At 38.5% G+C, this 24037-nt stretch overlaps 1 protein-coding gene across 1 annotated transcript in view; it reads right to left on the bottom strand.

Annotated features, from left to right (window-relative positions):
* Positions 1-24037, bottom strand: part of col13a1 (collagen, type XIII, alpha 1) — a 151158-nt gene that overhangs the window by 105752 nt on the left and 21369 nt on the right. Inside the window, exons 5-10 of the mRNA XM_061911054.1 lie at positions 21158-21193; positions 19053-19079; positions 16617-16643; positions 5655-5681; positions 5544-5570; positions 3305-3331 (exon numbers count right to left, since the gene is read on the bottom strand). Of these exons, the coding sequence (XP_061767038.1) occupies positions 3305-3331; positions 5544-5570; positions 5655-5681; positions 16617-16643; positions 19053-19079; positions 21158-21193 (171 nt within the window). The remainder of the gene's footprint in view (positions 1-3304; positions 3332-5543; positions 5571-5654; positions 5682-16616; positions 16644-19052; positions 19080-21157; positions 21194-24037) is intronic.

Below are 24037 nucleotides of genomic sequence, written 5' to 3'. Positions count from 1 at the left end.
CCTTTTCAATAGCCAGGCCCTTAGATTGCAGTTTGGCAGCTGTCAGGTGGGCACCAGTCTTGCCACAAAGAGAGTACAGCAGTACAGTTTCAGTGCACATCCAGACTTACTGTGGCCAACTGTCCAACACAGGGCTGTACAATACGTCGCTTCTGTTGACATGACCAGCACCATCAAATCAAAACTTGATTTCACTAAAAATATTGTTTGTCTCCATCGAGACCAAAGTCCTTACATACAACTTGCCTACTTTTCACATAGAAACACAGGACATATTTCCACTTCTTTAGTTGTCAAGTTTGCAAACCCTTTTTTTGTGTTTTATGAGCTTACATTTAAGTCATTAACAAATGTAAACATAACACTATCCATGGAAATATATCATATGTGGGGTTGAATGGTGTAGTAAAAAGTAGTGAAAGTAGGCAGGCTTCAGCATGTGTATATTCCCACTGACAATTAAGAATAATATACATCTTTCAAACAAACCTTGTACAAACCTTGTTGGACGCAACATGATTCAACTCAATGATTTGCTAAGTTTATAAACCTTGGTGGAGAGTGTTGAATGTTTGAGGAGTGCCTTGGTTGCATGGCACTGCTTCTGTTTGTGGCACAACATGGTGATGTTATCACCCCAAAGTGTTTATCCATCCGGGGGCTTGGGGCCACCCACAAACCTTCAACATCAGCGGTTCACTGGAGCGTAAGGCAGCCAAGGTTTGCAACGGAAGATTCTGCACAAATAAGCTCTGCACAACGGAGAAGTTCTGGCTTCAGCAAGTGATAAACCATTAACCAACGGTTAGACTAAAGCGGGGTACACATATTAAGATTTTTGAAATCCAAAGAGATTTTTCCCCTTTTAGTCCTCCAAGCCAGGAATCTCATGTTTACAAAACTTTGCTAACAAAATTGAAAATGAGGAAAAATAGCAACCTCCATAACAACGACTGGAAAACAGGGAACGGTACCACTAGTGGAACTTTGAGTATTGGCCATTACCAATATTAAATTGATACAATATCAGCATAACTCATTGTAGATACTTTTATTATTTTGTAGTGTGGAATGTTAGAACAAGTTTGATCAAGTTAAATTAGTTAAACAGAGAAAAAATTATTATTAACCGCCTAGAATGGACTTTTGCCATCTTTAAGTTGAAGTGGAGTAATACTTCCTCAGTCCTCTGCGGTTGACATCTGCCTCTGGTCTACAGCAGGGCTGCAACTAACAACTGCTTTACTTTTGATAGCCAGTTAATCATCGACTATCTTAAAAAATAGTTAACTTATCAGATTATGAAGCGTAGATCTCTTCAGAGGTTAAATTTAGCCATCGGCTTTTAAATTCAGCATCAGATATTTATAGACATTTGCCAAAAGATGACTACTTAAAAGGGCTGTTTGCAACATTTGCAAAGATGTCTAGAGGGCATTAACTTTACAATGTATTTTAAGCATTATATCCCGCATTCTTACAGGTTCTAGGTCGTAATGACGTAACTAAGTACGTAACACATGCAGGACCATTAGCTTTGGGTGTTGTTAGGTAATGATAGCAATTTCAAAAGTTAGCGTTAGCTGTCATTGAATGTATATTTTATCACAAGAACAACATGACTGCAAATTGTCCGTTACTTCTCTTGGACTGCATTTGTAAGTGTGCACGCCCTCCCTGTTGACGACATACACCATAATTGCTAATAAATATTTTCGGGCCGTAAAAAATGTTATTACATAAACTTTGTAATACTGAAAAATGTCATTTTCAAAACAAATGTGTTCTATAAAACCTCTAATGGAAAAATATAAGATAGCCGGTTGTTCTTGTTATATTTTGTGCTTTGAAAAACTTAACTGTGAGGAAGTTGCAAACAGGCCCTTTAATTCAGAAATATTCATTTATATTGTATATGTGCTGCTCATTAGGCTATTACATAAATAATAGCTATTTATTTTTAGTCCATTTTAAAGCAAGGACAGGCGAAGTGCTGATAAAAACAGAAAATCATTTTTGTATGGAAATAAAGGGCCGCCAAAATAGGAGCAATAAAAACAGACAAAACAACATTAAAGCCATCTAACTGCCTCCAAAGGAAAATACAATTTTATGATGATGATGTGTTTAAAAAGATGCACTTATACGTATATCGACAAAGTTTAGTGGGCAGACTGAGAAAATTACAGTTTAAGCTGTCTTTCAAACAACTCTGTCTTTCCTGTATTGATAGCGAGCTAGCCAACAATCGTACAGCAAACAGTCGCAGATGTTTCAGATGTGCAACAAGCTTCCACTTTAAAAGCTTACTTATTACAGATGTACTGCCATTAAAAAAATATCCGCTTCGACGCTTTAAGGGTGAAATGTTTCCAGGCTTGCGATTCTTTCGCTCACTGTGTCGTTGCCAGTAGTAATTTTTCTTTTTTAGTGGCATTGGTCACAGTTCGCACCCGCATGTTCATTACATCCAGGAAAACACAGGTGATGACGTTACTGACAATAATCAAGTAATTAATTTATCTGCAACAAATATTATTGTTGACAGTGTCAACTATTCGTTGTGTTTCTTTTGTCGGAAATAGAAATTCTGTAAAAAAATAGCCCTCATTTGCATGTCCACAAATGTCCACGCTATTGGACAATGGCTCTTTGGAGGATATGTGTGCCTACATTTTCCGTAGAATTAAAAACAAACATGATAGTCAGTCCTCTCTCTCATTACAAAATATTTCACCTTATCCTTACGCCGTCCAGCTTGTTAAGGAAAGTGTAGTCGCCCCCTCTACAGATTAAAATAAGACCAAGCACAGACTTTCTTTCAGGATCTCCTCTCTCCTCTTAGCAGTAGATATACACATTTCAACATATTTCATGAACAAAATGAAACATTTTCAACACATATTATACAGTATAGACAAATATTGTGAACATCTAAATCAAACATACATTTAGTCAGTCCATAGTGTATCTAGAAAATGGGTCTAGCTGTCTCCAAACAGGAGTCTTATTTTTGGCACCCTCTAACAAAGGAGCCTATTATGTCCAACAACATGCAAGTAGTCCAATGATTTGCAAGTAGCCAAACCCAAGAGACATCACTCAAAATAACTGCACTACTCGCATGTGTTGGCCATCAACATCTGTTATACTTCTGCAGTAGTTTCTTGTTTTGCAAAGAAAATGCTGACAACTGCACAGCTGATGATCACTAGGCAACCGTCAGCAGCGGGACAAAATGCTTTGTGTAGAGTTAATCAAAATCAATGATAATGACAAAAAGCTTGAGAAACTGTCTTCTTACCCTATGTGTGTAGTCACCACAGACACCCTGGAAAAATAAGCAAAGTTTTAAACAGATGTGAGGATGATATTAATACTTAACCACACAAGTCAAACTCATAGATACTAACACAAACCACACTAATTGAATATAATTATTACATTTGAGATCCTGAAGTGTTAGCTGTCATTGAATGTATATTTTATCACAAGAACAACATGACTGCAAATTGTCCGTTACTTCTCTTGGACTGCATTTGTAAGTGTGCACGCCCTCCCATTTGAGCCTTGAGTATTGGCCATTACCAATATTGATTTGATACGATATCCGCACGAATCCTAGTACATACAAGGTTTGATCAAGTGCTAGTCAAACAGAGAACAATGGTAGGTATGAAAAACCCCTAACCTATTTATTATTAACCATCTTACGCTGTCTTTAAAAGGGGAACTGCACTTTTTTCATTCACAGTTCTTATGAGACAAGCTCACACATTTTTCTTTTTTATGCACTCTTAACTCATAAATAAACTCTGGCAAAAGTCAGCTAACAAAGAAGCTTATAACAGTCGCTCTATTCTGCCTATAAAGCTCTCTAAAAAACACCCAAACATCTCCATCCACCTTTTATATATGCTGCCAGTGTATATGTAATGTAGTAACAGGCACGGTTATAATAACATGTAATATTTACATATTTTTGTCATTTTACAGACACATCACAACATTCGCTATTTCCTTTATCAACAACTACTGTTAATACTGGCAGACTTCATAAGAGCCAACAACGACTACTTTGGGACACATGATCATCTAGAACGTTGTTATTTTTTTACCCTGAATATAAGGAGGATGAGCTACAAGTTTTAGAAGCTCTGTGCTAAAAGATCTAGCTTTAGGGAAACATAACAAGTGATCAAAAAATACAAACTATGAACATAATTAAATAAACACTTACTGTAAAAGTCTGCTCTCACTGGGATGCCGACTAATGGGATGTTCATATCTTCCCGTTTAGATGAAGAATCAATCTTAACCTCATGCAGGTTAAAACAATACAAAACACAAACAAACGTCTTTTTGTGACTTTCCTTTCAACTCCAGGTCTAACTTGAGTGTCAGGTTGACCAATTTATCGATTTATGGCCACAACCTTCTACTATACAAGTGAGAGGCATGGTATATAATTTAGAATTAACTTACACCAACTGAGAGGCGATACAGTAGCAGCAGACCAGTATGCCAATACTGTAGATGCATAAGATAGTTAGCTCTATGTGATCACTGGGCCCTTAAAAGTAGTTGGTTTACGTTAGCGATTATAATAATACCTCTAATGCTCATAATAATATTCAGATGATGATATGTAAATAGAGTATTGCTATTGGTTTTTGGAAGTTTTTTAGAGGGCATAATGGGAACAACAGAGTACTCCTATTAGCTGCATTGTTTGCCACGCCGTATTATGCGAATTAGAATGCATGGGGGAAAAAACATGAGTTCTTGTCTTACATCAATGCAGCAATGTACAGAGACATCCTGGACGAAAACAAACACTTCCAATCTAACCTGATGGAGTATGGGAGGTGCTGCAGAGCGGTTTGGCCGAAACTGCCTAAAGATAAGTGTACTAAGCTTGTGGCATCGTATTCAAAAAGACTTGAGGCTTTAATTACTGCCAAAAATGCATCAACAAAATATTGAGCAAAGGCTCTAAATACATTTGATTTTTTTAGTTTTTTATTTCTAATACATTTGAAAAAAAAATGTCATTGTGGGGAACTGTTTGAAGAATTTTGAGGACAAAAATGTATTCAATCCATTTTGGAATAAAGGTGTAACATAACTAAATCTGGAAAAAGTGAAGCACTGTATATTTGTTTGACTTCACTTGGAAAAAACATAATTGTGAACATTATGTATTTTCTGTTTTGAAACAGCTCTTTGCATGTGCTGCTCTTTGTGTTTCCTCCACAGATCACCTGACTTCCGGTGTGGGATGGACCATTGAAGCACACTGCTGCCGCTTGACAATTAGTAGCATTTTTAAACACAGTGACTTTAAACTTTTTTGTACTTTGTTAACAACTCTACTTCCACTGGATTCCGAAATCTATGGCTGTTATTGACTTAAGTTTTTCAGAGTCAAATCTGATTCCTTAGATTTTATTTTGTACAAGCCCCGCCCCAAAATTTTATGGAAAATAAAAATCACAGCATGACCCGTTTCTGTGGTATGATTGGAATCAACCATCACTCACCTTTTCTCCTTTAGGTCCCATTTCTCCCTAAGTGAGAAAACGACACACGTCAGTTGGTTAAAGTTGTCTGGAAATAGTTTGATGTTGTATGGTCTTCTTTTTCTGACTTACGGGGAGTCCTTTAGGACCACGCTGACCCTGAAAGAGAACAGTAACAGTCCGTAATCAGGTTTCAGAAAAGTCACTGCATAAGTGAAATGTGAATCTATTCCTTCAATCAACATTATTGACACAAGACAATATGTCAACGCATCATTTAAACCAAAGAGTTAGCACAACTAGTGTTGGGTCGTGGTTTTGAGCAACCCCGTTTAATTTGACTTCCCTTCATACCCTGGGGTATAAGCTGACAATGTGCAGGAACTGCTTGATTGATGAATACATGGAGGGGGTTGGATTTTGACACATCTATTCTTCTCCGAATGGGTGACCCCATCAGTTTAGCAGCAACAAACCATTTTCAAAACAGTACGGCTAATATAAACCGCAGCCTCTTAAACCCCCATTAACATCTTTTTGATGTGATGAAGACTATTATATAGGGGCTAATTAGGGAAGAATAATCACAATAATCAACAAGCAATGTTATTTTAAAACATTTTCCATGCTAGGCTAGGGTCACTTTAGTGAACATTTTCCCCAGTCTGCCCATCAGCATTCAAAAAACGAGTGGAATCAATGGCCAGTATGATGAAAGCCAGATCATCAGAAAGGCTGACATGACTTGAATCACATTGCAAGAAGAACAAAGGTTATATGTCCTCAAAATATGTTTAAAATTAGCACACAGTGAATATGTGTGCATGATTACACGATTCTATCCCATAAGACCCCAGAACTATTTATGCTGGAAGGAAAGCGACAGGCGATATACCACAGACCAAGTGGAAAGTACAATAGCTGTATCTCAATACGGCAGCTGCACCATTCGCAGTGCGTGTTTGTGGGGTGCTGACGTCATCTCGGTGCCTGAAGGCTGTCCCAATTCAAAAAGCTCAGTGTCCTTTGAATCTTGCCGCCAAATGGGTCCTTTTCTCCCATTAGCTACAAGTGTGCATGTGGTCCTGGAGCTTTTTTCAATGTTTGGGAGTAAAAAACTTAAACATTTTTCTTTACATTTTTATACCTAAATAGCTTGACTTATGTCTTATTATATATATTTTTTAAGTATGACTCAAATAATTGATCTTTTGGAACTATTTGTTAATTTCAAATCATAGTTGTTTGTACATTATTGGAAAATGTTAGCTTATATGTATTTAAATTACTGTTAATGTACAGAATATCAGGGAGAAGATGGACTCTCAAGACAATTTAAACAGAGCAAAAAGGACATATTAACATATAACATCTGAAAGCAATTACGCTTTTTACGTGTATAGATTAATTTTTAAAAAGTGCAAAATATACAGCTGCTGCGATTAATTTTCTGCTTTGATTGCAACTATTCGAAAATAGGAGAATATTTTCAGTGTTTCTAAATGATATTCCACCTCATTTGTACAAGTACAGTTGAAAGCATAAACATTTACAACAGGATATAAAACAAATAATATCTGAACAGACAGTCCTGGCGTTTAAAAAAACATTTGCTGTAACGATCATTAATAATGTAATAAATGACCGTTAGTAATTATCACAATATATTATTAGGCATATAAATTATAATAAAAACATTTCCAAATATAACATTAAAATTTCAAATGAAAACTTATTTTTAAAAAAACATAGGCTCTTACTTTGGCTGCTGATGTTTGCAGTCACATTTTGTGTCAATTTTTGGTGTTTGGATGTGTAAGCTCAGAGTAGTAGTAGAAGTTGTCTACTACTTAATACGCTTTAATAAAGTACTTGATCATTTCCTGTTAGGTGTTTACTCTTCACTGTACAGTAACAGTTCCAGCTACATTTCGGTTAAAGTACAAAAGACACTTATTCTACTTTTGTTTTGCTACATTACATTAACGCTAGCTTAGCTGTTAGAATGGCTTCTTGACTCCTGCTCTCTCTGGCATGGGTCAAGCTGTAGCTTTTTTAGCTTTTCCTTGTCCTGCAGGGATATTTGTGTCATGATCTGGCAGTTCCGCTGCCAACTTAATGCTTTATGTTGCAGTGTCTGGTTTCTGGGTCACATGGCAGAGCTACCTTCACGCACACCTGACTCCCATTTCCTTCTGACTTAAGCCCTCTAGTCCGTTCACTTGGCACCAGTAGATTCCTAATGGTCCACCCTTCCAGTCGTGTTCATCTCCTCTGCTTTGGCTCCAAGCACACTTCTTGTTTCCTGAGGCTCTGCCATGTAATCTTAATTGTATCCCCTCCACACCTTTTAAATGTGTTTTATGCTTTTTTTTTTACACCTTTTGTGAGCATACTTAGGTATTTTCCTCACTCCTTTTTGAGTCTGCTCTTTATTTTTCTTATTTATTCTTTGCGTTGGGGTTCTACTCCGGCAAATACGATTGTGACAACTTGTAAGAAATGTACTTTTTTTGCCGCTATGGAGGCAAAGATTATAAATATCTTTGCACTGATGTGGCACATACTTAAGCCGCACTCGCTAGCCACTGTTAAGATTGTATATATCTGCGCTCTTACTCTGAGTGACTGTGGTGTAGTGGTTGGATGTTGTAGCACATGTTATCCCCTTGAGGGCGCTCTGGTGCTGTGTAGTGTTTAACACTACAGCAGTTGTGTGTTCAACAGAAAAATAAGAAAATAAAGTCTCCTCATGAGAGGACGTTGATAGATGGATGGATGGATGGATGGATGGATGGATGGATAGATGGATGGATGGATGGATAGATATATGGATAGTAGAGATGCGCGGATAGGTAATTATATCATCCACAACCGCATCAATAAAGTCGTCATCCACCCGAACCAATATTTTATCAGAACCGCCAGCCGCCCGTTGTTATATATCCGGAGTCGGCGACCTTTACCACTTAAAGAGCTAGTTTGACCCGTGTCACAAAGTAAAGAAGGCAATGGGAGCCACTAGCGTTCTCGCGAATATCCGATGATGCTCATTCAGATAACGAGAAAAAGGGGGTGATGTGAAGCCATTGCCTTTGACACCTTCAACATCATGTGCAGACCGTATGCCAGTCCAGCAACACGTTGTGTGCAGCTTCTTCAAACACACATATAATATTGAAAGGCATACTGGGTGATACAGAGTACACTGATGGTTGTGATATAAACAATGTGAAGCCACACCAAACAAGAATGACTAACACATTTCGGGAGAAAATCCTCACAGTAACAAAACATAAACGCAACACAAAAAATACCCAGAATCATTTGCATCCATGACATTTCCTGACTACATTTTACACCCCCACACCCCCTACCCCACCCACCTTACCGACACACGGGGGGATGGGGGGGTGGCCGGATTTGCTGCTAGCGGGGTGTATAATATAGTCAGGATTGGCATGGATGCCAAGGATTTTGGGTATTTGTTGTGTTGCGTTTATGTTGTGTTACTGTGAGGATGTTCTCCCGAAATGTGTTTGTCATTATTGTTTGGTGTGGCTTCACAGCATGGCGCATATTAGTAAGAGTGTTAAAATTGTTTACATCACAACCATCAGTATACTCTGTATCACCCAGTATGCCTTGCAGTCGTGTGCGTGTGTCTGCGGAAGCCACACACAACATATTGTTGGACTTGCAAGTAGATTGTACATGTTGTAGAAGGCGGCAAAGGCTTCAGAGCACGCCCTAATAATTATTAACTGAGTGACTGCCGGCAGAAATTTTTGAGAATGTTTACATCTCCTATTGTGTTCTTCGCTTTGTGACACCGGTCCAAAATGGCTCTTTGAACGGTGAAAGTTACCGATCCCTAAACCATGTATATCAAATATTTCCAAATGGTTCAACCGCCACCCGCCCGAATCTATTTAAAATCAATTTTTTCGTCACGTCACCCGCCCGACCCGCGGTTTATCCGTGGACTCCGCGGATGAGACCGCAAACCGCGCATCTCTAGTAGATAGTACTTTATTGATTCCTTCAGGAGAGTTCCTTCAGGAAAATTAAAATTCCAGCAGCAGTGTACAGAGTTGAGATCGATTTAAAAAAAGTAAAAAGTAAATATTGGGGGTTTAAATGGAAACAAAATAGAGAAATATTACAATAGGAATACAAAATAAAAAGCAACAATGGGAATAAAAATATAACAGTAAAATAAGAATATAACAAGAGAAAGTAGGCAGTAGTGACCATGTTATGAAAACATATCGCACTGTTATTGTTTGTTTGTTTGTTAATGTTAGAAGACTCGATGAAAGTGCCGTTCATGTGCACGCATTAGAGATGCGCGGATAGGCAATTATATCATCCGCAACCACATCACCAAAGTCGTCATCCACCCGAACCAACATTTAATCAGAACCGTACCCGCCCGCTGAAATACATCAGAGGTCGGCCGCCTTTACCACTCACAGAGCTATTTAAACCTGTTTCACAGAGTAATGAAGACATTTGGAGCTGCTAAAGTTCTCACGACTATCCAATGGCCTTCATCCTGATGACAAGAATATGGGCGTGCTGTGAAGCCATTGCCTTTGACACCTTCAACAACATGTACGAACCGATTGTTATTCCACCAACATGTTGTGTGCAGCTTCCACAATCACATGTACAAGATTGAAAGGCATACTGGGTGACACAGAATACACTAATGGTTGTGACATAAACAACTTTAACACTTACTAATATGTGCCACGCTGTGAAGCCACACAATACAAGATTGACAAACACATTTCGGGAGAACATCCTCACAAAAACACAACATAAACGCAATACAACAAATACCCAGAATCCTTTGTATCCGTGACACTTCCTGAATATATTTTACACCCCCGCTCCCCCAACCCCGCCCACCTTACCGATGCACGGGGGTTGGGGGGGGGTGGATGGCGGGGTTTACTGCTAGCGTGGTGTATAAAATAGTCAGGTGTGTCACGGATACAAGGATTCTGGGTATTTGTTGTGTTGCGTTTATGTTGTGTTACTGTGAGGATGTTCTCCCGAAATGTGTTTGTCAATCTTGTACTGTGTGGCTTCACAGCGTGGCACATATTACTAAGAATGTTAAAATTGTTTATATCACAACCATTAGTGTACTCTGTGTCACCCAGTATGCCTTGCAGTTGTGTGCGTGTACTAAGAATGTTAAAATTGTTTATATCGCAACCATTAGTGTACTCTGTGTCACCCAGTATGCCTTGCAGTCGTGTGCGTGTTGTCGCGGAAGCCATATGCAACATGATGCTGGACTGACAAGCAGATCACACATGTTGTAGAAGGCGACAAAGCCAATGGCTTCATAGCACGCCCTAATACTTATTATCTGGGTGACAGCCGGCAGTCATTCTAGAGAATAAAAGTGTCTCCTATTGTCTTCTTCGCTTTGTGACACGGGTCTTAAATGGCTCTTTGAATGGCAAAGGATACCGATCCCAGAACCATGTATATCAAATATTTCCGGATGGTTCAACCGCCAACCGCCCGAATCTAATTAAAATCAATTTTTTCGTCATGTCACCCGCCCGACCAGCGGTTTATCCGCAGACTACGCGGATGAGACCGCAAACCGCACTCACTGGGCCCAGCTACCCCAGTGAGTCCAGTAACCGCAGTTATTCCAGGAACCCCAGTGATTCCAGCCATTTCAGGCAAACAAGGCGAGGTAGCGTTGAGTCGACGCACGGACAGAGAAGCCAAGAAAGTTTGCAGGTGTGGACTTGAGTTAACAGAGGAGAACTGCTTGACCAAGGATAAAGGTAATGCAAACGTGAAGTATTACACGGAGCATTAAACGGACTTCAGCCAATAAAGTAGCGTGTACTCTCGAAGAAGAAGTACACGCTAAAGTTTGAGCTAATTAGCATAGCACACTGCTAAAGTGCGTAGCTTAAACAAATATGGCGGCTCGTACAACTGGAGCAGTATCCCCGCAACCATATTTTGATGGATTCGAAAGCAAGTATGACATTAGGGAAGCAAGTTTTTTGGGACACTTACATATTTTAAAGTTGAAAGACACTGTTCAAAATGAGCCAGTTGGAGAAGAGCAAGCAGCAGCGGACAGAATAAAGAATCCAGACTGCTATGCAGAGCTCATAAGGTTGTTCGATGATAAAAGCTTATCTTTAATAAGACATGATGCTACATACGATGGGAGAAAAGCACTGAAAATACTGAGGGAGCACTACTCAGGAAAAAGCAAGCCACGAATTATCAACCTGTACACACGTCCTTGACAAAACTACGGAAAGTAGACAGAGAGTCAACTACGGACTATGTCATCAGAGCGGAAAACCTGATTACAGCACTTTGTGATGCCGGTGAGACTGTCAGTGATAGTCTGATCATAGCCATGATTCTTGGAGGACTTCCTGACTCTTACAAACCATTAGTTGTACATGTAACACAAAACAAAGACAATGTGACATTTACAGATTTCAAAAGGAGATTAGTTATTTACTAAGAGTCATAGAAAATTAGTACTGCTGACAGACAATGTGATGAAAACGTTCACAAGACAGGATAGAAATATCCATAAGTACACCAGCAGCACTCAAAGTAGAAGTGAAGATGGAGATCTGACATGTTTCAAATGTGGATTAAAAGGACACAGAGCAAGAAATGTAATCCAAAAAGTGTGGTGCAACTTTTGTAAAAGCAACTCACACCAAGAAACCATATGCATAAAGAAAGATAAACGAGACAATGTCAGAAAGGTAACTGATGAACAACCCAGTGATTACCTCTTCAAAGCAGCACAAGAAGAAAGTGAGTCAGCACCCAAAATAAAGATGAAAGGCATTATGGTGGATGTGACGTCTCACATTGTAAATGATGTGAATAACTTTACAAGCTTTGACAACACTTTTCAACCAGAGACTCATTCAGTGGAACTAGCTGATGGGACAAGATGCAGTGGAATGGCCCAAGGAAGAGGAACAGCAATGATACATCTAGTGGACAGCGATGGACGACAGCACAGGGCACAACTACGAAATACTCTGTACATGCCCTCATATCCCCACAACATCTTTTCAGTGGCGAGAGCAGCCGACGGAGGAGCAACAATAACTTTCAAGAAAGAAGAGAGCCACATGATCACTAAAGACGGTAACGGATTTAAAATACACGAACATGAGAAGCTGTATTATCCACCAACTGTTGATGCAAATGAAGATCAGAGTAAAGTTTTTCGTGACGTACAAACATGGCACGAGATTCTAGGACACTGCAACTATGAGGATGTAATCAAACTCCAAACTGTGGTCAAAGGTATGGTAATTAAGGGAAATTTTGTTAAGCCGGATCAGATGTGTGAAATATGTACAAAAGGCAAGTTTACCCAAATGAGAAATAGGGAACTAGATGCTAAAGCAAATAAACCCCTGGAGTTAATCCATACAGACCTAGCAGGGCCAATGATAACTGAGAGCCTAGTTGGACACAAATACGCACAATGTTTCACAGATGACTATTTAGGTGCTGTATTAGTATATTTCCTTTAGTCAGAAAGAGATGCAGTTGCTGCAACAGAAAAGTTCTTGGCAGATGTACCCTTTGGAGATGTGAAGTGTATACGTTCAGAAAACGGCACTGAGTTTACAAACAGAGAGTTCCAAATGTTACTAACAAAGAACAAAATAAGACATGAGACGTCACCGCCTTATTCGCCACACCAAAATGGCACAGCAGAGAGAGGATGGCGAACACTGTTTGACGTGGCTAGATGCTTACTAATAGAAAGCAAACTACCAAACTATTTGTGGAACTATGCCATTCAAACAGCAGCTCATGTTAGAAACAGGTGTTACAATAGACAGACAAAGAAAACAGCATATGAGTTACTTACAGGAAAAGTACCAAATGTGTCACAAATGCAAAAGTTTGGGTCTACATGTTTTAGTTACAAACAAGAAAGAGGAAAACTAGACTCCAAAAGTGAGCAGGGCATTTTCATAGGATATGATAAAAAGAGCCCAGCCTTCCTTGTATATTATCCAGAAATGGAAAAGGTCCAAAAGATCAGATTGGTGAACTTTGCAACCAAAACAAGTGTAGAGAGTGAGACAAAAACTTTGGAGCCATACGCAGGACATAACATTGAGACATTGCAGTCTGGGACAGTGACCAGAAGGATGAGGACAGAGTTCAACCTGAAAACAAGACTGAAAATTTAAATGAGCAGGAAGATGTGGAACAGTCAGCGGCAAATTCTGGAACAGAAATCAGAAAGAATCCATTCAGGATAAAACAAAAAACTGCTTATTTACAAGATTTAAAAACAGACGATTCATTGGAAAGATTACAAACATGCGTTGATTTCTGTTATCGAGCAGTTTGTGACATTCCAGAAACTTATCAGGAAGCCGTGTTACAGTATCATCCAAATCAATGCACTGGAAAAACGCCATGAATGGAAAATGACACATTCCAGTTGACTGACTTACCACCAGGTAAGCGAGCTTTAAAAGCGAAGTGGGTTTATGCACTCAAAACAGACACAGATGGATCTAATAAATATAAGGCGAGATTTGTTGCTAAAGGATACGACCAGAAAGTAAGAACTGATTATGAAGAGACGTTTTCACCGACAGCTGACATGTTAAGTGTAAGAATTCTAATGCAGAAGGCGGCACAGGAGTGTCTTTATATAGAACAGCTACTAAAAGGTCTTGATAACTATCAATATGTTAAAACAAAAGTGTACGAAGATAACCAAGGTACGATTGCACTCACTAAATTTTAACACTCTTACTAATATGCGCCACGCTGTGAAGCCACACCAAACAAGAATGACTAACACATTTCGGGAGAAAATCCTCACAGTAACAAAACATAAACGCAACACAAAAAATACCCAGAATCATTTGCATCCATGACATTTCCTGACTATATTTTACACCCCCACACCCCCTACCCCACCCACCTTACCGACACATGGGGGGATGGGGGAGTGGCCGGATTTGCTGCTAGCGGGGTGTATAATATAGTCAGGATTGGCATGGATGCCAAGGATCCTGTTAACAGACAAAGATGCAAACACACTGATGTGAAATACCACTTCATAAGAGACATTGTTGCTAGTGGTAGGGTATTACTGGAATATTGCCCTACAGAACAAATGGTTGCTGATATCCTGCCAAAACCAGCTACTAAACAGAAGTTGAAATTTTTTTCACAGAATATGTTTGGCATTTTGGGATGAAGACTATAAGGAGGAATATTGACAAAACAGGATTATGGAAAGTGTTCTTATAATATTTTTTACGAATTGGTTCAACACAGCGAGCTAATAGGGAGTGGGGGTGTTAAGATTGTATATATCTGCGCTCTTACTCTGAGTGACTGTGTTGTAGTGGTTGGATGTTGTAGCGCATGTTATCCCCTTAAGGGCGCCCTGGTGCTGTGTAGTGTTTAACACTACAGCAGTTGTGTGTTCAACAGAAGAAGAAGAAAATAAAGTCTCCTCATGAGAGGACGTTGATGTTAGAAGACTCGATGAAAGTGTCGTTCATGTGCACGCATAAATAACTCCGTTTGGCTCAAAAACCTTAACAGCCTCCTCTGTGATGAAGCTACATTGGATTGACAACGCTTAGTTGCAGATGTTGTAATCAGGAGTGCAGGAACAAATAAAGATTGTCCATATTTGAGTACCAATATCAGAGATTTTACACAAAGTCTGATTTTCTGCTGGTATCGACTGATATCCGATATCAATATTGGATTGGGCAAATTTAAAATTCACTGTTTTGTCTTAAAGGGGAAGTGCAGTTTTGGGGGAATTTGCATATTGTTCACACGGACGGATTTTTTTTTAATGCATTTTAAGTATTAAACAAACGTAAACGAAAGTGTGCTTACTGCAGAGTTTCACCCATAAAATCCGATAAATAACCATTCAAAAAGCACCTACAATACTCAATTCATATTTCGTGACTCAAAACCGAGTATTGCTAATATTGTTAGTATAAGCGCTAACGCCGACATACTATTTATAGCGGTGATGTGATCACTTCCGTGCGTGCCTATGTTTATATCATCAAGTGGTCTGATGTTTCCTCGCTGCCCTGTTCCCTGTAAGTTTATTGTAGATCAGAAATCGTGCATCTCACCAAAGTTGGGACACTTGTTATTATAAGCGCTAACGCCGACATACTATTTATAGCAGTGAGGTGATCACTTCCGTGCGTGCCTATGTTTATATCATCAAGTGGTCTGATATTTCCTCGCTTCTCTGTTCCCTGTAAGTTTATTGTAGATCAGAAATCGTGCATCTTACCAAAGTTGGGACACTTTGACAGCCATTTGACAATCTGGAACTGGCGAGAACGACACAAAAAGCTAACCTCCCACCTTATGCTTACAATGATCAAAATACGTAAATATTAAATGTTACTATAAATGTGACTGTTACTACATTACATACTGTATATAATAACATGTATATAAAAGCCTAATGGAGGTGTTTGGATGGTTGTTATGGGCTTTATAGGCAGAATAGATCTCCCATAGACTCCATCATGAGCAGACTTTTGATCAAATGTATTTAATATTTAGAATGCATTTAAAATAAACATTCGTCGTCATGTATTTCATAATGATTGTGAACTATAGGCAGTTCCTCTTTAAAGGGGGTTAGGTTTAGCTGATTAAACATGTAAACAATTAAGATGGACGACATATCAAATGCCATGTGTTTACTACTACTGCTATGATTTAGAAATTAAAGAAAATGCTTGAAGTATGCAGGGGTAAGTTTAGTCTGAAATAGCCGCATATTCATATCAAGTGGTCCCAATTTAGCCTACTAAGCCAACCCTCCAAACTAATTTGTGGTTAAACGCTTCCATCTGTTGAATCTCTATTATGCCCATATTTTCACACTCATTTTTCTCTCCAGCCAAACTTAACAAGCGTGGTTAAAGTGACCTGAACACAGAGTTCAGTGTTTGTTGAAATTTTATTTTTCATGTATACATTTTACAACCTGGACAGTAATAGTGATGTTTTTAACAAAGTAAAACTTACCATGTCACCTTTAGGCCCATTCTGTCCCTGATGAAGATGAAAGACACCTTTTTATGTTGGCGTTGTAAAACCAGCCTAATAAAGTAGCACACATTTAAGTCAGCATGCAAGGTTGACTCATACACATCAACATAAAGGTTGTCGACATAACTGAAGTTAGCTATTGCTTCCACATTTAAACAGTACATGCAACTTAAATCTGCATGTGAGCGATAATGATGACGTTAACAACACTACAACATGTCAACATAAACTGATCAACTTCTTAAAGGTATCAAGTTAGAAGTGTCCTACAAAAGCAGTCAGCCATACATGTCGACATCAGGACTTGATAAGTTGGTCAACACATACGGATTGTCTGCATGAACACTGGTCGACTTAAATAGGTTCCACTACAACCACAACTCAGTATGTATTATTTACAGTGGCGATGGGTAAATGACGCCTCATCGAGTGTGTGGAACTCTTCTACCTGTATTAACACTGCATTGATACTGTTTTAATTTTCATAATGGTCATCTGCTATCTGCTGAATTTAGAAAGACATTACATTACATTTGACCTGCAAATAAAATAATAGTTAGCGAATATATACATATATATATATATATATATATATATATATATTTTTTTTTTTTTTTTTTTTTTTTTCAATTTTTTTTTTTTAATGACCAGCTTTTGAAAAAAGGAATATGAAAAGAGCAACTCCGGTCTATGAGCCAAATAGTTAACATAAAAAGGAAAGTTCCCATCAAAACAAAATTATCCAACAACTTTTATCTCATAATTTGATTTTTTTTTTAGTTCAATTTAGATCTTTGATCCAGACAAAAAACAATGTAAAATGCGGCACATCACTTTGTTTAGTACGAACCATCACTTGAGAGCTGAAAGAGTTTCTTTCTTATAAACACAGTTTGGTATTTCGCAGTCAAACAACACAGCAGCTGTATCGCTCATGTGTTTTGCTATTGTTGTGATACATACACACATCTAGATACTTGTGTTTCATAATGCCTCAATGCGTCAGTATATTTTTTTATGATTACTACGCATATTAATCATAAAACGTAGTAAAACTCCCGACAGTTGGTATTATCGTTGTAAAGTTAAACTATCATAAAACCGTGATTGGTTACTGCACTTCAATTGGTGATACTGCTCATTTACACAAACTAACGCGCTAATTGCTAGCTATCTTAAATTCAGCAATACCATTATAATAAACAACCATGAAATGTTTGTTCAAAATAACCATGATTTGAAATTATTGTATTGTTACATCCCTAAACACAACAAACAATAACTTTTAATACATTGGAAACAAAAAAAAAACTCTTTGCCACTACATGAAGTTTAAGTTTAAGGAACATTTCTATTTCCCTGAATTTTGAAAAGCCCCGGCAAAACTCAAAGCTTGGAAAAGGAGCCAAGGAACTTCTGTGCTGAAAAACTCTAGTTCGCAGAAAACAGTTTGTGTTTTTATTCTACCGCCATATCAAAGCAAGTGTGCGGCTTTTTTTAAATTTAATTTTAACAAACTTCAATTCCATCATTTGAAAAATGGAGCTAAAGAAGATGAAGAAGTGGCTGGATTATTCCTTTGAGCACATTTTCAGACAACCATACATATTCAGCAGGACTTCAAAGCAGTGTCATAAAACCACATAATAGCCATTACTCTACATGATGCAACCATAGTCAGCTGCACAAAATTTTTTTAGTTAGCCAAAAAACGAGTAAACCTAATGCCAACAGACTGAGAGGCTAAAGCTAAATCAACTATATGCCTTCATATTGTCACTGCGAGCTGAACACTGATCTTAAAAGACACAATATATACTGTATATAATAATATTAAACATAATGAATGAAATTAAGCTCATGATGGAACATATTGAATGATGTAGACATACTTTGTATGTGTAAGTAATATGGAACTATAATGATTTGATACTTCTTTGTAATGACAAATGTGATGTTTTAGACTGCAAGTTTGTTCAATTAAGGACACTTACCACATTTGTCCATCTAGTGGGCTTTTGTGTTTAGCTGTTGTGTAGCTGCTAGCTCCTAGTAGCCTATACTCTACCATAACCTTTTGTAAATGACTTGACTAAAATAAAATGAAAGATCAAACTTGTGTGCTTATTGGAGGGATGATAACTACCTGTCCAACTTTGCACAAGTAAATTGCTTGTATTGGATTTATTAAATGCAAGCCCATATGATCTGATCCTTTTTTTTTTTTTTCCTGATATCGGATCAATATCCAATTTCAATATTGGATCGGAACACCTTTACTAATTACCAATATTTATTTTAACTGGCTAAAAAAGTTATTTGTTATATTTTCTGGAAATTTGGGTGAGACAAAGGGCCAATGTCACCATAGGGTGTTGGCATCATGACAACAAAATGCTTGGGGAGACTCACATGTTTGCCATCCAAACCAATTGGGCCCTACAATAAAAGAAGACACATGTATTTGTAAGCAAAACAGTTACATTGTAATTATATGTGACAAAGATACAGTTTGAATCAACAATGGAATGTTTTCAGTCATTCAGGTCATGGTAATCCACAAGGTGGAATCAAAGTATCTGAAGAAGCCTTTGGATTAAAGGTTGAACATTTTCAACTGCAACTTGATTCCCCCTTTTTCAGATGGAAGTACAAACCCCGTTTCTATATGAGTTGGGAAATTGCGTTAGATGTAAATGTAAATGGAATACAATGATTTGCAAATCATTTTCAACCCATATTCAGTTGAATATGCTACAAAGACAACATATTTGCTGTTCAAACTTATTAACATTTTTTTTTGTTTTTTTTTGCATCAAATTCATTAGCTTTAGAATTTGATGCCAGCATTAGAATTTGATGCCAGCAACACATGACAAAGAAGTTGGGAAAGGTGGCAATAAATACTGATAAAGTTGAGGAATGCTCATCAAACACTTATATGGAACATCCCACAGGTGTGACGGCTAATTGGGAACAGTTGGGTGCCATGATTGGGTATAAAAGCAGCTTACATGAAATGCTAAGTATTTCACAAACAAGGATGGGGTGAAAAATAAAAAACAAAAATAATAATATATATATATATATATATATATATATATATATATATATATATATATATATATATTTTTTTTTTTTTTTTCAAACAATTAAAATTATATAATTATATTATAATTAATTAAAAATAAATATATATAAATATAAATATAAATTTATTTTTTCAAACAATGACCGCTGTTAAAAAACCCTTGATATTAAATTAACTGCAAGACAGAACATGCACTTCGTTGATCCTACAATTTGATGTCACGCATCAATACAGAATTAGATTGAGGCTATCGCAAAATGTGATTTATTTATCAGATAAACTATTTATATGTTTACGGTGTTGCAAATTTTTATTTCAATGTCAAATCATCTTAGGGTAGCAAACTCCCCGAAAAATAAATAATGAACACTGTGTTACCAAAACTGGCTCACCCAATTGATAGCCACTAGGAATGTAACAATTAACAGTATTCATGTTAAACTGTGGGAAAACTCCCAAAGGTTAGTATTACTGTTTTAAAATTAAAATGATCGTAAAAAAAAACCAAAAAGAAAAAGATTGTTGTTCATAACCGCACTTCTGTTAATTTCCTGGAGAGACAATTTAGCACTCTAATGTATAGACAGCTTAAATGCTAACATAGATACAAGCGGTATTAAAGTTTTTCCCTAAAAAACGGTATACCCCAATCTAAATTTGTATAAACACATTACTGTCTGAGCAACTATGCAATAAACATTGCTCTTAAGAAGCCAAAACAGTAGCTAATTTTTCTTCTGCCAAATGTCTTTTTTAATCTTACAGTATTGAATTGTTTTTAATTAAAACTTGAATGTTTTTCAGTGAGTACTTGTGAGCACATACAACAATACAATGATAATAATGATAACAATGATATTAATGATAACATGATAATTTTGATCGCAGCAAGCACAATATTAGCCACTTGCTTTTTGTTGGACAAAAATGTGTTTTTTGAGGTAACTCCATTGCTTATTTTTTCAAAAGACAAAATGTCACTGATGTAAAACACCATTCAGAGTCAGAACATTAGAAGCTAGGCAAACAACTCTAGCAGTCGTCAAATAGTAACAGCCAAGGCAAATGGAATAAATACAGAGGCCAGAGAAGCCTGACCTATTTTGAGTTTGATAGGTGAGCGATCAGAATCAGTCATTTTGATTTTTAACTGTAGGTCTACTACGTGACAGAGTGTTTTCAGCTAAATAAGCGCCTAGTGTTTCTCATACCAATATGATTCCATTTTTCAAGGGATAGTTGGCAACCCTATTTTATCTGTTTTTAGGCTCATCATAAAACAACAAAGACATACACAAAACAAAGGAAGGTGAAGAAACATACAAACTGTGACACAATCTACAGTTACACATGTTAATTTTTAAAATTACCTAAACTTAAGTGATATCTGAGTCATTCAAACCAAAAAAGTATTGTTTTTACTTACTGGGAACCCTGGAAATCCTCTTGTTCCTGGTTGGCCCTAAAGAAATAATGAGCAAATATTTCCCAGATCAAATGTCGTTATATAATTCAGACTTGCATTTAGACTACTAAGGCTGTGCCCACACTAACACTGAGGTTTAAAAAAATAAACAATTAATCACTCTCAAACCAACGCAGGCATTTTTCCATAAAAATCGAGAAAACTTGGAAAAAGAGGGGAAGATTTTCATGGACAAGTAAAACTGAGTAATGATGAATCAATTTTTAAGCATTCTGATTAGTCCAAACAATAGCCAGTCAATGTGGTTTTATGTCAAATGTGTGTACTTGTGGATATGGCCTACTGTAAGCATAATTGGTGTGTCTGGCCCACTTGTCTCCAACGATCAGGAACTTCCTCTATAGACTACCATGAATTAGAGATGCCTATTACCGTACAGGAAGAGTGGGCATGAAAATGTATATATACTGGAATAAGCACAGATGACAAAACCAGACATCTGTTCTACTTAACTTGGCTTTAACTGGGTTATGATCTCTGATGTTGAGAAGAAGGTAAAGTCATTATTGCCATATACAACTCCTGAAAAGGACCGTAGTCCTCATTGGAAAAATAATTAAATAGGAATGTTGAATTTCTTTTCTTGGAGCATAGGCCTGGAAAAGTGACATTGGTCTAAGACGGAAGCTCATTTAAGCCACGGCCAAATTACATATCCAAACCACTTTGACTATTTGACTATTCCCACACTGTGATTACATGCAATTATTTGATCATTAGCTGCCCATTCACTCTGTTCTGAATAGAGCTGGCTTTTCCAGCTTGTCACCCGCTGTAAGCCAGGAAAAACAAAACCTAATGTTGTCCAGGTAAAGCAACATGGCTATTAAAAGCAGTTGGTGTGGTAAAAACATCAACACAGCACTTGGGAGAGCGACAGAATACAACATCATTTTTTATTTACTCGAAATATGAATCTTACAACAACTCACGCTTCAATTTGACTCCAATTCTTGGGGTTATGATACACTTTAAATCATTTTTCAATTTACCATAAATCTTAAATAAAACAGATTGTTGCATTTATAATATTTGGTATATAGAAGACAAAAAAACTTTTTCAAAACCAGTTACAGGTTACAAAAGCTCCTCTTGGCTGCTGACTATGACATAAGCGCAGCAGGTAAGTGCTGAAATGACCTAAAAATACGAAATTTTAAAACTCAAGTCTTAAAAATTATAAGAAGAGCTGCCACCTTATCGTGGTAGAGGACACGATAAGGTGGCAGGCCCGGAGTTGGGGCACGATGGCAACCGCCTGGTGGCTAGGCTTGTCCCTATGAAGCAACGTGGGTCCCCCCCACCAATGGGCTCACCACTCATGGGAGGGGTCATAGAGGTCGGGTGCATTGTGAGCTGGGTGGCAGGCGAAGGCAGGGTACTTGGCGGTCTGATCCTCAGCTACATAAGCTAGCTCTTGGGACATGGAATGTCACCTCGCTGGGGTGAAGGAGCCTGAGCTAGTGCGCGAGGTGGAGAAGTTCCGGCTGGATATAGTCGGACCCACTTCGATGCACAGCAAGGGCTCTGGAACCAGTTCTCTCGGACTATCTTCTACACTGGCGTTGCCAGCAGTGAGATGCGAGGGGTTGGGGTAGCAATTCTTGCTGCCCCCCTGGCTCGAGGGCTGCACGTTGAAGTTCAACCCAGTGGACGAGAGGGTAGGTTTCCTCCGGCTTCGGGTGGGGGGGTGGGTCCTGACTGTTGTTAGTGCTTACGCACCAAACAGCAGTTCAGACCACACACCATTTTTTGATACACTCGAGGGAGTACTGGAAAGTGCTCCCCTGAGTGATTCCCTTGTGCTACTGGGGGACTTCAACGCTCATGATGGCAATGACAGTGAAACCTGGAGAGGCACAATTGGGAAGAATGGCTGGATCTAAACCCGAGTGTTGTGTTGTTATTGGACTTTTGTGCTCGTCACAGATTGTCCATAACAAAAACCATGTTCAAACATAAGGGTGTCCATATGTGCACTTGGCAACAGGACACCCTAGGCCGCAGTTTCATGAACGACTTTGTAGTTATGTCATCGGATTTGCGGCTTCATGTTTTGGACACTCGGGTGAAGAGAAGGGCGGAGCTTTTACCGATCACCACCTGGTGGTAAGTTGGCTGCAATGGTTGGGGAGGATGCCGGACAGACCTGGCAGGCCCAAACGCATTGTGAGGGTCTGCTGGGAACGTATAGCACAGTCTCCTGTCAGAGAGAGTTTCAATTCCCACCTCCGGAAGAACTTTGAACACGTCACGAGGGAGGTCTTGGAGATTGAGTCCGAGTGGACCAAGTTTCGCATTTCTATTGTCGAGGCGGCTGTATGGTGTGGATGATGTTCTGCTGACCTCGACTGCGTATGTTGTGGATCGGGCGTTGAGGGTATCCTGTTTTGTGGCTGCAGGATTAGGTCTCTGCTTTTTGCAGATTATGTGTTCCTGATGGCTTCATCTGGCCAGGATCTTCAGCTCTCACTGGAACGGTTTGCAGCCGCGTGTGAAGCGACTGGGATGAGAATCAGCACCTCCAAGTCCGAGTCCATGGTTCTCGCCCGCAAAAGTGTGGAGTTTCACCTCGGGGTTGGGGAGGAGACCCTGCCCCAAGTGGAGGAGTTCAAGTACCTTGGGGTCTTGTTCACGAGTGAGGGTAGAGTGAATCGTGAGATCAACAGGCGGATCGGTGCGGCGTATTCAGTAATGCAGACGCTGTGTCGATCCGTTGTGAGGAAGAAGGAGCTGAGCTGGAGGGCAAAGCTGTCAATTTACCGATCAATCTACGTTCCCATCTTGACCTATTGTCAAGAACTTTGGGTTATGACCGAA

This window comes from Nerophis ophidion, linkage group LG09 (genome assembly GCF_033978795.1).
Source record: "Nerophis ophidion isolate RoL-2023_Sa linkage group LG09, RoL_Noph_v1.0, whole genome shotgun sequence".
In the NCBI taxonomy this organism is placed as follows: Eukaryota; Metazoa; Chordata; class Actinopteri; order Syngnathiformes; family Syngnathidae; genus Nerophis; species Nerophis ophidion.
The sequence above is the reverse complement of the archived record's forward strand: the minus strand, read 5'-3'. Positions and strand labels throughout refer to the sequence as shown.